General features: G+C 41.4%; 1 protein-coding gene across 17 annotated transcripts in view; it reads right to left on the bottom strand.

Moving 5' to 3' along the window:
* Nucleotides 1-17,765, bottom strand: part of gramd1bb (GRAM domain containing 1Bb) — a 98,734-nt gene that overhangs the window by 33,113 nt on the left and 47,856 nt on the right. The window contains exon 1 of one of the 17 annotated variants that reach the window (XM_039784901.1): nucleotides 4,890-4,981. The exons of 14 other annotated variants lie outside the window; for them this stretch is intronic. In XM_039784901.1, coding sequence (XP_039640835.1) covers nucleotides 4,890-4,903 — 14 coding nt within the window. In that variant the 5' untranslated portion in view covers nucleotides 4,904-4,981. Of the gene's footprint in view, nucleotides 1-3,663; nucleotides 4,295-4,381; nucleotides 4,590-4,889; nucleotides 4,982-17,765 lie in introns of those variants that run through there. 2 more of the 17 variants (XM_039784863.1, XM_039784881.1) reach the window with 2 other exon arrangements.

The following is a 17,765-nucleotide window of genomic DNA, read 5'->3' as shown; positions in this document are numbered from 1 at the left end:
TATAAAGTCGGAGTACAAATGCTCACTATGAGAGAAAGCAGAGTACATTGATAGCATGCATGATAATCTGTATGAGCCAGGAGACTGGGTTACACACACAAGCAGAACACATGAAAGTTGGAGTAGATGGTGTATGTAAAAATATCAATATCCCTCTCAACACATTTAATGTGCTTGATTTGGGGCAGACAAATTAGTCATCAAATTGTTTAGCAAAGGTGATAAGCCATCCAGATTCTGTTGCATTTCGTTTTAAGATAAATTAATCAATAGACCTAGTTCACGGCAGACATTTTGACTTTTCATAGAAAGAAAAACACAGGTGAAACTAATTTCATTAACGACGGTTCAATTCCTTTAATTGTCCCAATAAGCCATGACAGTGAGCCAGCATGCACAATACCAGGACCCTGAAACTAACTCTCCTAATTTGGAATTTGACCATACTGATATGGGACAAAAAGGTGATGTCGGGATGAACAATCTGTCCTGATCCGGTCCGAAATCACCTGTTCTGTTTCAGCGGCTTTCACAGTAAATATACACCCAGTATGTGAATAAATTCAGGAGTGGTCAGAATGTAGCACGATGTAAGAGAGGGGAATTGTGGCCACATCCTCTACATGTCAGGTACTGGCAGGTGGAAGCCCTGCGGTTTGTTTTTTTTAATATCACTGAACTATTTCTTACACTTGGCCACAGTTCTCGGTCAGAGCAACATGTTAACAGAATGTATAATTTCCTCCCAGGATAATTTCATCATCATATGCTGTGGGCGTCTTATTAACATGCTGCATATTTGTTTGTGGCCGTTCTGAATGTCTTTTTCAAGGTTAAGCTAAACAAGGTTAGTTTATTCTTGGGAGAGTTTTTTTGGGTTGTTCTCGCCCATCTCAAATGATTGAAGTACTTTGAAGTACACACTTGGGGGACATTTTATGTACTGTACTTAAAAGTACGTTGTTCACATATGTAACTGGCTCACAATGGGTCATTATGTGAGACAATATGTGTCTTTTAATCCAGCATAGAGATGCAAAGAAGTTTCTTAATATCCAGAATTAAAGGAACAATTCATTCAGACAGTTGTAGTAGCATGTAGTGTTTAAAACAACACTTTGTCAGCACTGCAGAGACTCAGGGTTCATGTGGCTTTGCCTACTACTGGCCATTATCCCTGGTGGGAACAAGTGCGGGATTGTGACTTTGTCCCAGTTTTAGGAACTTCTATTGGTTGATCGAGGTAGTCAGCATCGATAGGGACTGCAGTGGGAATTACAAGAAAAAAAGGGGAAAAACTTAAAAAATAAAGGCAACACTCAAGCTAATACCACTACTTAAAGCTACATTTTGGTCACTTAGGGTTCATCATAGTAGTACAATTGTTTTACTTCCAAGAAAGAGTATCATAATATTCTTTTAGAGTACCGATCCAGCTAGAGGTAACGTAAGGAAGTGATTTTGTTGGTCATGAGTAAAACCAGGTATATCACCTCCAAGTCGGGTCAAAAAGCTAATTAAAATTAGCTGCTTGTGCCTGTGTACTTGCACCATGTGCAACTTGATTTGGAGAGGTGAAAACACACAATGTGGTAATTATGCTCAAATCTGATAATCAGTAACTTTCTGCATGTTGTTGACAATTGGAATCTACCAGTCTACCAAGAAAGGTACAACCTTTCAGAAGGATCAACATTTCTTAGTAGCAGATTATAGTGTGCCTCAAATTATGCTAGGTGTGCAAATTCAACAGAGCATCATACTGTATCTCTTAAAACTATTATGGATACCAGCTTTCTATTTAGAAAATAGCAACAGTTCCTACTGCATTTGCACTTAACTACTGGAGCTCAACCTCCCATCTATGATCCAGCAATAATGCCATCATAGATGGCATTTGGCAGCTGACACAGACATACTGCACACTCCACCACCGCATGTTCTCCTGCAAACAATGTACAAGCCCCACACAAACATATTACTCAGTTTCAAATAGGCAAGGGTAGCATCTCCATACAGTGTGCCAGTGGTGCTCTTTTTAATGTCATATCCTGGCTTGGGTAATAATGTCTCAGTCAGCACTCATACATTCACACTCCCTCGCACACTGTAGGTCAGGGTGGATAGGTGTAAGACCGGGTGAGGGTTGAGGTTTAGTGTGAGGATCCAAGCCCTATTAGGTCATTAATTACAGTACACAACTAAAAAGATGAGAACTATTATGTCTCCATGTACGTTAAACCAGTAGTTTGGCCTCTTAGGCAAAAGAGGTTGGGACTAAACAAAAATAATAAATACATAAAAAACGATGATACTGAGGTAAAAAAAGTTCTTTCAAAGTTGCCTGAGTAGCAAATATATTTTATAATGAAGAGCTGTGTTTGGGTAATAAAGGCAATAAAAAAAAAAAAAATAAACAGAGGATTGTCTCTCAATACTTTCCCTCCACGCAGAAAGACAGGATTTCCCCAGTACAGGAACTCCCACTTGTTGTTTTTAGCAGATGAGGAATTCACGGATCACCACGCATTTCAAGATACACGGCAGTAAACAATGGGAACACAGATCCATCATCAGCGTCTGAATGACTAAGCCCAATATCAGTCATCCACACAACAGTTTGCTCTTTGAACCAGCGTGGTGGTGTGGAGAGAGTGAACACGCAGCTGACGGTAGCGTGCAGAGGAGCAGACAAAAGTATCTATCACAGATGCTTTGTTAGTAACGGCTTCATAAAAACAGAACACAGAGTTTGACATAAAGCAAGAGTACCTGCCGGCGTATTATCTCTGGACTGTGATGCTGCATAATTAGAAGCTGTAGAATAATAGACACAGTTGTTCACAGCTCTATTACTTCAAACACATGACATACTAATCATTTTTGATGCCACGACCGAAAACCTGCCTTGGGGGTGGAACGATAAAAAGCAACAACACGCTATTCTCTTCAATCTAAAAGGCTTACTAGAATCAAAATATAGCCATGAAACAAAGCTTTAGTGATTCCCTTATGAAAACCAGTGTCTTCAGCACCACTCGCATCAGCTATTAAGCTGCATTGATGAAGTGATCCACACACACTACATTTACCTTTAATGATTCACTGTAGAGAGATAGCTGACAAAAATGTAACAATTAAAAAGACATATCTCTTAGAGCACCGCCCACACAAAGCTCAAACAAAGCTCAGCTTAGAATGAATATCGCTATAGCAACAGTGAACAGAGAGAGTGGTTTAAATATTGAGTGTGTGACTAAATATACTTCCCCAGCTCTGCTGCTAGAGATGCTGTCTGAGCGGGAAATACAGCAGGAAGGCCAAGTGACAGACGATGCATCATGGCCCATCAGGACGGGTTTTTTTGCACATTGAATGGTTGATTTATGAACTTTTTGAAACTGATCCATCATTCAAATGAATGAATCTATATACTTTATATTACCCTTTATTTAGTTGTCTGCAATATTTCAATATTTTGTCACCTAGTGTTGGGGATTTAGTAAAATTAAAAACATTATGGTTCACAATGAGGTTACAGACAGTAAATCACAGCATATTCTGATCTAAACGTACTGCATCCAACATAGTTAACATCTTACTAGATTATTGAAAGACTAAATTCTAACATTTTCTACAGCCCAGCATTGTTCATTTGCATACCGTGCGGGAGGGATTGGTCCCAGAGGCTCAAGCACAGAACTCATCTGCATTACAGAGCTCGGCACAGACAGACGACTGACTTCAAGGTGTGGATCAGACAGGACTCCTACATGTCACCCCAAATAGGTCATGTTCTTACATATAGAGTGAAACAAAAAAATAACAGAGAAACAAGCATGCTGCTTGCACTACTTTGTTACAGTCTTTTCTTTAAATAAGCTCTAAAGCTCTAAATCCAACCGGCTCAAGCTGTCCGATCGTTCAGCTTCACAATGGAACAGAGTTCCGGGCCTTTCTGCGGGCCCTGCTTGTTTTCACAGTTTTGCTGACCCTGGAAAATACCCATCTGGCAGTGGCCCTTCAGCTCTGCTTGGTTTGAAAAGGCCATGAGGAACACCACGCTCAGCAGCCACTGCACATGCACACGCTAGAATGCACATACAGTACACAGAAGCATGTGTGTGAGTATGGACGCCCACATAGTGCAGAAATAAAGACACATCATCACAGCAACATCACACACCTAATCTACAAAATACTACAAACTCAATCACCCTCACATTTAAACGCACCAAAAAGAACTATATTATACAATCAAACCCATCCAACCCCACCCATCCACTCTCTCTGGCACTAACACACACACACACACACACACACACACACACACACACACACACACACACACCTCGTACATGCTTCACAGAGCCCGCCATACCCATGCTGAAACACACAGTCCCTCAACACCTCGCCGTAGCAGCCCTCAAGGCATTGGCAGCCCTCGTTGGCTACCGTCACACACTCAAACACCACCATGTCCTCGTAGGCAGCCCCCAGTAATGAGCTGTTCATCCAGCGGATCATCCCGAGGACTGCGCACTGCACTTTCCTTTCTCTCTCAGTGGTAAAGACGAAAGGTAGCTGAACAGATAAAGAGAGAGAGAAAAGATGGAAGAGGCAGGCAGGGAGATTTTCTTTAGCAGGCTTAGGGCCACTAATCTTCCCCGGCCAGCTCTGATCTCCTAATAACCAGCTTACATCGCCCTTAACACCACCTGCCAAAGAAGAGGCATTGGTGGTCTGAGGTGTAGCTGACCCCCCCTTGGACTCTCCTTCTAAATAGTACATGTTGATCTTGCCAAGCAGGGAAACTAATCATTATGCCGGCTCCATGTAATTCTGTCTGAATGCAGCCAGGTAGGCAGGCTGTTGTTCCCAGCACTAACCTGGTTGTAGCCATGTAGAGAGCCCCTCTGCAGCGATCAGCCCTTTTCAAATGGCTTCATTCACGCAGCGGCAGCCATGGATGAGGCATAGGAGAAAGGAGAGCAGGAAGGGGGGAAAGGAGAGAAGAGAGCGGGATGAGGGATAAAGGGGAGGAGGGTGGACGAGTGCTGGAGCATGCCAGGAGGATGGGAGGAAAAGGAGGAGGAAGCGGACGCAGCCGGGGGAGATAAAAACAACGTATTTTCCCGGCTGACTGAGAGAACAGTGGTTTCTATCTGGAGAGCAGGCTACGTCTTTTTTCTTTCTCTTCCTATCGTTCACTCTCTTCCTATGTCTAAGTAAGGCTGATAAGCTCTCGCTCTTTCTAGCAACCTGCAATTTTCCATTCCCCGTTTTTCTTCCTCCGGTCTCCCAGCCGTTGGATCATCAGCATGATTACTGCATCTGCTAGTATCCAAGCAAGGCTCTTCTCTCGCAATTTCTGCTCCTCGTTCACAGAATTTCACGGCTGCAGACTGACAATAGATGGAAAAAGATTGAGGGATAATGTGCAAGTTGATAGAGAGAGAGACAGAGAGGAGGGGGGGCAGTTAGAGACAGAGACAGAGCAAATGAGGAAAGAGATGGCTTTCACTTTGCATTCCACCTCTACTTGGTGCTGGTGCACTGAGCCTGCTGCTTCCTCAATTATTCATGTGTTTCATGAATGGAGGGGCTGACATCACCAGCATTCAGGTCACTTTACATTCGAAGCTCCGTCTAAATCACGCAGTAAGCTAGACCAGGCCTGGTCTAGCTTACTCCCTAGGGTTTGAGCTAAACACATGTCATGGTTGGACACAGACACACACATAACTCAACTTGCTTTCCTTTGAAAACTAGAAATTAACTAACAGTCCATATTTAGCAAAAGTAAATAATAAGGACACTCTTCTTAGGTTTTCAAAATAAATAAATGAAAGTCTGACATAGTTTATATATATATATATATATATATATATATATATATATATATATATATATATATATATATATATATAAATAAATACTATATTCATTGATATCATTGAATGTGGCAGCACATTGACTCCAAGGTGTCAAGAATATTTTCTCTAAATTCCAATATTGCAAAACCTGTGGCATTAGATACATGTTAATAACCAATAACCAACAAATAATTACAATGAAAGCCCCATTACAAAACCAATATTAACTTACATATTCTGGTATTTCACTATGCCCTGATGTTACTGCTTTTCAATTGTGTGGCATGGTCCAATAATGATACATGAAAGAAACTATGAAATATTATCAATTTTGCATCATTACCATCTATTTTAAACTGTGTTCTCCAGACCCACAGGCAATGAAACTGCATTTTAACGCATCGCAAAGTGCAATTTTGGTCAATAGTCATTCCTGTCATATTGTAAAGTGCTTACAGTACTTCAGTTGATTTTACTCATATGTATTTTGTATTTGAAACAACTGCAGCATTAACTAAATATGCTCCTAAATACACATGGGAATGGTGATTTAAAAATCTGATGAACATACTTTTTTATGTTAAGTCCATGATGGTTACATATTACACTGATTAAGTTCCAGATCTAGTAAGTACAACCGCAGATTTGAAAATACGATAGGCCTTTTTAACAGAAGACATTTTGACATGTCACAGTAGGAAAAGCACAGGTGTAAATAATAAAAAGGCATAATGGCTAAATTTCATTTAGCTGCTTCAGTTTCAGGGTTCTGGTACTGTGCCTGCTGGCTCACTTCCACATTAATCAGATTTCCATACAAATCTAGCGCAAATGTTAACAATATTTCCAGAAAATTAGCAAAAGAAAATGCAAATTATTGTGCGTTTCCATCCACTGCCATGCAATGTCATGGCATTTATGTTTTTTACATGTATTAATTTCAGGAAGGTTACAGTCTTGTCATTGCTCCAAACATGATGTTTTTGTCTGCTGCTATTTTTCATTTGAGCGAAACATAGGTCACATGCTTCATGTACAGTACATCATGATTTATATATCTGAACGTCTTTTTCCATGGCACTTGCATTGTTTTTTATTGATACATAAACATTTTCACTTCTGCAAAGCGTAAAAGCCTTATTCTTCGACTTTTTTTCTCAGTCTTTGCTTTACCTTCTATAACAAGGCAAAATGTCTGCTGTGAAAAACGTCAATTATATAGATTAAAACAGCAAGAAAGCGGATTATCATTTGGAAAAATATATCACACAATTAGTCTGTGGTTGTATTGTTAAATCCTATTTTATACATAGTGTGTTAATATATACACTACCGGTCAAAAGTTTGGGGTCACTTAGAAATTTCCATTCCACTCCATTACAGACAGAATACCAGCTGAAATCAGTTGCATTGTTTTTTTTTAACCAGGGCAGCAGTTTTCAAATTACATTATGTGCTTATATAATTGCAAAAGGGTTCTCCAATGTTTTCTCAGCTAGCCTTTTAAAATGATATCAGATTAGTAAACAGAATGAGCCTTTGGAACATTGGATGAATGGTTGCTGATAATTGGCAATGTAGATATTGCATTAAAGATCAGCCACTTCTTTCTACAACAGTCGCAATTATGTAAACACATAATGTAATTTGAAAACTGCTGCCCTGGTTAAAAAAACAATGCAACTGATCTCAGCTGTTATTCTGTCTGTAATGGAGTGGAATGGAAATTTCTAAGTGACCCCAAACTTTTGACCGGTAGTAAAAGAAAAAATAATTTCACTATCTTGGTTGATGTATTAATCTAAAGCCTATAAGTAAATTGGATAAGGCCAAATTTCAAACATTATGACACCCATACCCTGAAAGTCTTTATCCATAGGACTGAAACTAGGTGTCAAACACTGGGGTACAGTGTTGTAGTCGAGTCACCAACTGTTGAGTCTGAGTCAAGTCTCAAGTCCCCACTTTTGGAGTTCGAGTCCAAGCCCGAGTCACCAAAGAAGAGTCAGAGACAAGTCTGAGTGAAGTCACCAATACCTGAGTTTGAGTCTGAGTTGAGTAACAAGTCCAGAGTATAGCGACTCGAGTCGGACTTGAGACAAAGTCCATGAGTACTCACTGCCTATTACGCATACAATTTGTCAAAAACTTCATCCAACTTCAGAGTCCGATTTCATAAATCCTCGAATCCGAGTTCAAGTCATCAGTGCGTGAGTCCAAGTCGAGTCACGAGTTAGAGAATAGCGACTTGAGTCGGACTCGAGTCCAGGACCTTCACTGCTGGGTTACAAGTGTTATGGTGGATTAAACACTTGTTGCAGCGTTGATAATTTACAGATTACAGCTAAAGTGCTATTACTTAGTTAAAATCAAACTATCAAACACACTGTTCTACTTAAAGGTGTAGTAAGTGATTCTGCGCAAAGATTGTTGATATTTGAACTCAACTGCCAAACAAATACAACACCCCTCTTCAAAAGCTCCGCCCCCCCCCAGATTCACGGCCAGATAACTACTACTAACTACTATAACTACTACTGCCGGCACATTCAAATGCTGCCTCCCCCTCCCTCCCGCCCCTACCATCAACTGTTGCTGCCTGTTGCCGATTGGCTGGATCAATGTTTGTGTGGCTCTTGCACTCCTTTGTTTGATTTCCATTTACACAGCCAGGGCTGTGTATTAATGCCGGATATATTTTAAAGGTCCCATGGTATGAACATTTCACTTTATGAGGTTTTTTAACATTAATATGAGTTCCCCCAGCCTGCCTATGGTCCCCTAGTGGCTAGAAATGGTGATAGGTGTAAACCGAGCCCTGGATATCCTGCTCTGCCTTTGAGAAAATGAAAGCTCAGATGGGCCGATCTGGAATCTTCGCCTTATGATGTCATAAGGGGAAAGGTTACCTCCCCTATCTCTGCTTTGCCTGCCCAGAGAATTTGGCCCACCCATGAGAAAGAGAGACATCATAGCTTGCAAACAAGCAAAGTGGCAGTTGGTCAAGGCCACATCCCCATCCTCCACCTTGCCCCCCCTCTCTCCTCCTCAATAGCATTTAAAGCTACAGACACAGAAATGGCACATCCTAAGGAAAGCTCATTGTGGGACTGGCTCTAATGGCTGCAATTCTGCACCAAGGCTGAATTTCGCGAAAGAGACTTCAGATACAGTATTAAGGGACCACTGAGGCCTATATAAAAGCTTCCAAAAAGCAGCATGTCATGGGACCTTTAACGCAAAAAGAAAACAGAGAGCTAGGTGACCGTGAGGAGATAGTCACTGATTTTGACAAAAAGCCTTTAAAAACCAAGAAGGTAATTTTAAGGTGATCCATTTCACATATACATAAAGATGACCACAGTCAGTAATCACCTCTGTGTATCTCTATAACAAAGCAAACGGAGCCCTGGGCTTTGCTGCTGGAAAGACTTGACCCCGGGGCTGCAGCAATGCTGGCTGCCTCTGTGGGAGCGCTGAACGAAGTCGTGCTGTGGAACAAAGGGAGCTGGTCCACTGAGCCGGACCACTGTGTGCCCAGATAAGCCTGCCCAGCCTTACACCAACAACTGACCTACTTAGGGGACCTCTGTTCGCTTTGCTGTGGCACCCAGGGGACACGCATGCATATGGACAAATTGACCACACACTCAGAGATATAGTATGTAATGAACAGCAATGGGCACTGTTGATTCATTCATCGTATTTACGGATGACTCACAGACTCGACACGCTTGAGTAGTTTCAATTTCATTTTTTGTTTTTTTAATTCATTCTAGTGTAGCCGAACACCGCCCCCTCCCAAATGTTAAAGACTCCAAAAAATGTCTCCATCTTTTTGAGAAGAAGGCGTGCTGTTTACCGAGTTGTCATGGCAACATCAAATGTGGCGACGCCTGGCTGGGTCGGAAATGTCTGTCAGCCTGACTGTGTCTCGGTCGTGCAGTTACCATGGCAGCCCGTCAAGCCATTCATGTGCACCGCCACTTGAAGTGTTCCCAACTGGGAGAAAGAGAAAGCTGTAGGAGGGTGTGTGTTTGTGTGTGTAAGGGGCTGATGCCGCTGCATAAAGCATTAATACACACGATTAGTTATCTACAAAGCCCTGGAGTTTAAGTCAACTTTGTTGTGAACATGTTTGGAGTGAAAGGAGCGACCAGTGGGTCCCTGACAGCTGATATCTCCATTTTACTCATAGCAAGAAAATTTGAAAGATCAGGACAAGGCACTTTCTGTTGATAGTTGTGTGTCAGTATAGTACAAAAAACAAGCAAATACAGAGTGAAACCACTTTGTGGTGGAGTTTTCTAGCTTATGAACCGATGCAGCTAAGTTGAAACAAGTGGTACCCTAGTTCAAGTTCAGGTCACCTACAGGTCGAGGCCCATCATGACCAATTTGGCAACCCTTCATTCTAACCTGTCTTAAACCAGGCAATAGGTCAATTATCTGCCTGCAGAGATGAGGGAGGTTCAGCAGCTGCATAATGACACAAGGCTTGGGCCTGTGTCTTGGTCTCCCAGGGTCCCCAGAATTAGATAACACCGCCCCACACACACACACACACACACACACACACACACACACACACACACACACACACACACACACACACACACACACACACACACACACACACACACTGGGAAGACCCAGCTGAATAAACGCACACACTTAAGGATAGGCTCTACTGCAGTATGGTCAGGCTGACACTGTTGTCAGTTTGTGCTGAGGTGTTTGGGTTCCTCGATCGAGATTTATTAAATGCTTCTACGCAAGTCATTAAAGTCTCCTGAAACTGCTTCAAGAATTCTCCAAAATTCAACGACACACTGTATGTCATTACCTTTCCTAAAACTATTTAAATCCAATCTCACGAGCACAACTTTAGCACAGAGTCCCAGGCTTAATTAAACTGCCTAATTAACCTTAATGTGTGGCAACCTAACATAGACAGGCCTGTAACAATTTTTGGGTTCTCACTGAAGCTACAACCTGCTGTACCTCTGGGTCCAACAACCTGTTTTAAAAGCAGCTATAATTAAACACGCTGATTTAAATTCAAGAGCACTACTTGGCCCGGTGAGGTAATTCAAGGACTCGGTGGAGATGTCAGAGAGGAGCAGGAGGGGACAGGAAACTGGCATCCGGATTAAGCCCCTGTGGGACAAGTTGTCCCAGTGGGACGGGACACAGCCACTGCCATCTGCAGGGTATATATACAGGCGGAAGAAAGCAGACTGGGTGACAAAGAGCAGTGGGCGGAGAGAGGTTAAGGGGTGGAGAGAAAAAAAAAAGTGTGTGCGCATGTGATCTTAGTGTGAGGGTAGAGAAACAAGGTGAAATACGGAGGTTCATGCCTGAATAAAATTTTTTTTTTTATCCGAGGTCGGAAGAGATGTGTTTTTAGCCTTCGTCGGAAGATGCGTAGGCTTTCGGCCGTCCTGTCAATAGGGAGCTCATTCCACTATTTAGGAGCCAGGACAGTGAACAGTCGGGATTTCGTTGAGTGATTAGTTCTCCCTCTCTGTGAGGGGGCAGCAAGCAGGTTGGCTGATGCAGAGCGGAGTGGGCAGGTTGGGGTATAGGGTTTGACCATGTCCTGGATGTAAGCTGGGGTTGATCCGTTCGTGGCCCTGTATGCAAGTACTAGTGTCTTGAAGCGGATGCGGGCAGCCACTGGTAACCAGTGAAGAGAGCGGAGGTGTTTTGTGGTGTGAGAGAACTATGGGAGGTTAAACACAAGTCGAGCTGCAGGGGCCGGATGGTACATGCAGGCAGGCCAGCCAGGAGGGAGTTGCAGTAGTCTAGACGTGAGATGACTAGAGCCTGAACGAGAACCTTCTGTTATGCAGCATGTATCTACACGATCGGGTAGTTGCAGCAATGTTGGCTGTGAAGGAGAGTTGGTCGTAAAGTGTCACACCCAGTTTTCTAGCAGTCTGCGTGGTGACTACCACAGAGTTGTCAATTGTTATAGTCAGGTCCTGGGTAGGAGAGCCCTTCCCTGGAAGGAAAAGGACCTCAGTCTTGTCAAGGTTGAGTTGCAGATGGTGTGTGGACATCCAAGAAGAAATGTTAGTCAGACAGGCTGAGATCTTCAAGTTTCTGATACCAGGCTACATTTGTGCACCTATTATCCTGTGGTTTCTCTAATAAACACAGTGCTGACACTGTACAGGAATTCAACCTTTTATATGATATAGTTTACCTGTCACTTTTCCAACACTTAGTTTGACGGCTATTTACGGATATCTTTGAATTATGCTGGCCATTTTTCACTATTTTCTAACATAAAACTTTGTTGATTAACTTGTGTGGTGTTCGGGTCTGTGGGACCCATTTTCAATGTTTGCTAAAAGAAAAATTATGCTATTTATTATTTCTTCTAACTCAAACTCATTGGCCTTGGCTCATTTTCTGTGAAGAACATAAAAAATAACTTATTTTCAATGACTGCACATGGTACACCCCCCCCTACACGTAACTATTACATATGAGGTGTTCGGGTCTACTGGAACTGAGTGTATTTAAATGTAGGTGCTATGAAACTATGTTGTCTTTCTGCACCTGCTATTCCCACACAAAGTTAAAAAATTGTTACATTTCAAGCACTTTCACCTGTTCTGATTAAGTTCTAAGAAATAAGCACCAATAATGATCAAAAATCTTTTTTCTACTTTTTTTTTTAACCTTTTTTATTATTGAAATTCCTTATTTTCTCACAAAAAATGAAAATGATCATATGATCATAAATGTGATCTCACAGGGGTAAATGGCAATTATTAACCATTAATGATATATATATATATATATATATATATATATATATATATCTCATTGGTAACTGAGCTCAAGTAAACATCTATTAAGTATTTTTACATAAATTGTTATGGCTGTATTGATTTAAAAGCCTAATAATGTGGTGGTTCCACCAGACCCGGGAACATAGTCTGTGTAACAAAAATATGAACACCACACAAGGGTTAATAAATTGATCAAGACAATAATCTGCAGATTTGTCAATAATGAAAATAATTGTTTGTTGCAACTCTACTTAAAAAATGGTATAGTGTGCCTATATTTCTCACCAGCAGTTAATTATCAATATGGGTATTTTTTTATAAATACAGTGAAATTATGAGGAATGATGAAAAAAATTCAATATAAACATGGAAACACACCAAAAGTTAATTTTAGTTTTTTGACCGTTATGTCAATCACATTTAGCTGTTTGCAGTGTTAGCAGATATATTGAAACACAGAGAGCCTACAGGTAGACAAGGTCATATAGGGATTCCTCATGTGTTGTGGGAAGAGAGGAAATAACTAATAATTATATGAAAACAATTAACAGTAAGTGATTCCTCTATTTACACAGAAACACATGAACGTTTACAAGACATTGAGAAGGGGAGCTAGTTCTGTATGTGCTTTTAAAAAGCTTAATGGAAAATGTATTTTTTGGACAGGCTTCATTTGAGAAACGTGAATGGAAGGCCATCGATCAAGTAGAGTTTCACATGACTGTCCCTGAACGCAGCTTTCAGTCCATTAATGATGAGGCTGAGGGAAACGGGAACATAACCTCCCACATCGCAGCATGACTGATGTTTTAAAAGTCTGCCTGCCAAAGTATTTTTCTTTATAAATACATAACATTTTATAAATACTGTCAGATTAATGCTAATACAACCAGCCTTCCTAGTCCATGTTGATGTTCACACTTAATGCCACTTTAGACACAATTTCTTTATCATTTAAATGCTATGCAAGCGTCTCTATTTTCTTCAGTGACGTTATCAATCATTGCAAATCATTGCATCATCAATTAAATCCCCTCACAGCCTGAAGACGGAAAAAAAAGTTGGTTGTATTGCAAGCAGGCAGAAGAGTGTGGTGGGGAACAATATAGAGCATAATCAGCGATGACAAATGGCCTATGGGAAGGATGCAGTAATAAAAAAAGCAAAAAGGGGACGAGAGAGAGACAGAGAGAGAGAGAGAGAGAGAGAGAGAGAGAGAGACAGAGAGAGAGAGAGAGAGTTACTAAGCTGTGGCCAGGAGGGAAACAATTCTGCAGTTTCTCTTCACTGCAGAGCCCCTGCTGTTGACTTGGAAGTCCATTGTGGCCCAGTCAGATGCTGCAGTGCTTTATCTGTAAGGCTGCAGTTGGTTCCAAGCCTCCCAGTCCATTCCTAACAAACCCTAAGTTGTGGACATGTCATGATTTTGTTTTCAAAACAAGTAGAAATAGTTCTGCTGAAGGGAAGGGGCTTAGAATATCACTTCTGATGACCAGCTGATCGAACCAGCAGTTTAGAGATGCAAAGATTAATCGATTAGTTGTCAACTATTAAATTAATCGGCAACTATTTTGATAATCCATGAATCGTTTTGTCATTTTTTATTTAAAAAAAAAAGAAAGAAAGAAAGAAATATTCTCTGACTCAAGCTTCTTAAATATGAATATTTTCAAGTTCCTTCACTCCTCTATGACAGCAAACAGAATTATCTTTGAGTTGTGGACAAAAGAAGAAATATGAGGACATCTTCATAGGTTTTGGAAAACACTGAAAACATTGTTCACCGTTTCTGACATTTTAAAGACCATACAACTAATCGTTTAATCGAGAAAATAATCAACAGATTAATCAACAGTGAACCACATCGCGACCGCTTTCGGCTTGCCATCATATTATATTGCAGTGAGCGCTGCCTGCGTGGAGTTTTGAAAAGTGTACTCACTGGAACATGAACAAGCTGCAGAGGCGACGTAGTCTTGCTCCATCTGCACCGCAGCTCTGCGCACCTGTGTCAGAGCTGAGCCCCTCTCTCTGTCAAACATGCAGAGAGGACAGAGAAGCTCATGCACTCTCAGGTACCAAGATTTAGCAAGTTAATTTAACGTGAATGGGTACTTAGTAGTACCGATGTAATTTGGTCGGTACCCTAAAAAAGTACAGAGTTCGGCATGCAACCCTACATGTGTGTATGGGAGGATCTAAAGCAGCCGTGCATTTGTCGGTGGATTCTGCACGTTTCCAAAAGTCTTTGCTGTTCTGTTTGTCTGTATGACAGCATGCACAAGCTAAGAGCTGCACTCTCAAAGGGATGTAAAAGCAGAAATCACAGATGGAAGACTTCTCTACAGTTTTTTACTCTTTTGCTCCACTGCTCTGTGACCATGACATGAAGACTGCAGTCTCCCACTCTGATTGGTAATGATCAATAAAATAAAAAGGAGCTGAACAATTGACCAGACACGTTTGGAGTAAAGATACACACAGGCATTTATGTATGCAAATCTGCACTCACAATCTGTCCCAACTGTCCTGCAGCAACAACAGGCTTGTCTGCGATGCCATGTGCATAGAGTAAGCTCCAGCTCAAGCCTGCTGTTGGTGCCTTGCTGTTGCTACAGCTGCTGGCTGTGTGTGCACATCTGTGTCTGAGTGCATGTGTCTGTACGTGTGTGTGTGTGTGTGTGTGTGTGTGTGTGTGTGTGTGTGTGTGTGCAGATTAAAGTCACACCAAATGTCGTATCAAGAGCAAACATCCCCACACTGGGGCCACTGCCAAATCCTGAGCAATCTCACACTCGCACGCAAGCATGACAGTACACACAAACACAAACACACACACATGGTCTCTTCCTCTCTTCTTATTTTCTCTGTCTTGCCTCTTCTGACAAGTAATTCTGCATAAATCCCCCCCCCCCCCAACACCCCAGCTCTCAATCACAGCATGCATTGTGACAAACATACACCCAACCATGCAGCCTGGTTCCAATCTGAAAACTCTTTGACACCTGCTTCCCCTGATGTAAATTTACATAACATCACATGGGATTCTTTTTATTACTAAGACCAATATTTATTTTACAATCCCATTGTTTTCATTGGATGATAATTGCAACTAAACTATCTTTGGTTTATTTTAATGCATTTTTAGTACATGTAAAGATAATTTTGGAACCATATGCCTCAAAAGCACAATAAATATAACCGCAAAGAAAAAAAAAACTTGCAATAAAACCTCACTGCTGATGCAAATCCTAACATTGACCACTTCAGTCAGCGTGCCATGGCATTAGACAGGATTCATTTGTGGTTTCTTGTAAGCAGGCTAAGCATTTTTGCATGCATGATACAATACTCAGAACTTAATCATCATCATCATCTGAAGCCATCTCATTTGTCAGCAAGTAAGAACAAATACCTTTCCGCTAATAAAAACGCACGAGAGACTAATAGAATCATTGTCCAGTTCTATCAAGTAACCTGGAGAACGCTAAACCAGTTAGCACAGATAAATCACTGCATCCAGTGGAGATAAATAAGCTGCTACATCCAGTGGCAGCTACTGGTTTATAACACAGGACAACGAATGCACTGATTTAGTTATTGACGGATGGAATGACCTCTAGCTCATACCATTTTGCCGACATAGCAGACTGTCCCTGGGAGAACAGAATGCAGCTCTAATAGACACTGATAAAGTAAGATTTCAGCTGGATCCTCTCATCATTGGCTCTACAAGGGGAAGTGATACCTTATCATTATTATCACTTGTTCCTTGATTGATTTTTTCCCCCTTTCAAGGTGGATTGAAACATAGCTGAATAGAAGCTTTGGGACCAGTTTTCTTGTTAAAACTCCCTTTTACAAAACACAATCTTGATTAAAATGTAAAAACATATTGTTTTCACTCTGCAGACACCCGAATCCCTGTTGCTGTTTTGTGTTGTTCATTTTTGCATCACAATGCCCTACACACATTTTAGGGCGCTTTCACACCTATAGTTCGGTGGACTCTGTGCGATTCGGGGGAGGAAGTTGCAACACTGTTGCACTGTTCATTTGGTTCAGTTTGCTTTCACACTGCACTTTGTCAAACACACCAAACACTGTAAACACATGTCACACAATCGAAACGGTCGTTTGTTTATTGGACAGAACATCAGAAATTCGCCGACACTTCTGGTCTCAGAAAAAAATGGAACAACACCAAATTTGGGTTTTCTGGTTCCGCTTTAGTGTTTCTAATATTTTAGATGAGAGCAGCTGACAGACATTGAGTGAAGGAGAGGGCGTGCCCTGATGAGAGAGAGACCATATGTGCGGTCACAGATGACCGGCGATGTGTGGTCAGAACAGCTCATGGATCTTACAGTTATCATCCCTTAAATCATATATAAGTCGGTAAATTGTGTGGTTGAAATTGCAGACTAGTAAATGCATTGTTTTTGGTTCACTTCCTGTATTTGGGTCGGATGGCGTTCTCACCTAAAATGAACCGAGCTCTAGTTCACTCGCGAATCGAGACCCCCGTTTTCAAGCGGACCAGAGGTTGTTTGTTTGATCCGCACCAGAGCTCTGATGAGCTTTCACGGCACCCCAAACGAACCGTACTATCCGACAAAACGCTCCAGGATTTTCACACCCCATACTTGTGTTTAGTTTAAACATAAATATTTTTAGGTAAAAGAAATACCTTAAAAGTATTGGCATTTTGCATCTCTTCCCAGTTTTTGTCACGACCTAGAGCCAGGTTTATGACAAACATTTTCTAATTTCAGAATGGAGATGCATCCTTTTGGACATAGAACAAATAAAGCTTAGCCTAAATTTAATCCGGAGGACTATTTTATGTTATGCACTCATTCTCTCTCAGGAGATCAGCTGATTGGGGGCGTTTACTCTTTTAGTAACCAACCAGGTTTAGCCATGATCTCTATCAGCCAATCACATCTTTGCTGTCAATATTTAAATCTGTTCTCCTCTCTGTTGCCGTCAGCTGTCATATCAGTGCGAACGGTCGCAACTCTTCCCCGTTCACCTTCAGTTCATAATTTCCATTGCTCAGGTGGGAGCTCACCAGAAGCCC

This window comes from Perca fluviatilis, chromosome 2, assembly GCF_010015445.1.
Source record: "Perca fluviatilis chromosome 2, GENO_Pfluv_1.0, whole genome shotgun sequence".
Classification (NCBI taxonomy): domain Eukaryota; kingdom Metazoa; phylum Chordata; class Actinopteri; order Perciformes; family Percidae; genus Perca; species Perca fluviatilis.
This window is presented reverse-complemented; position numbering and strand designations above follow the sequence as displayed.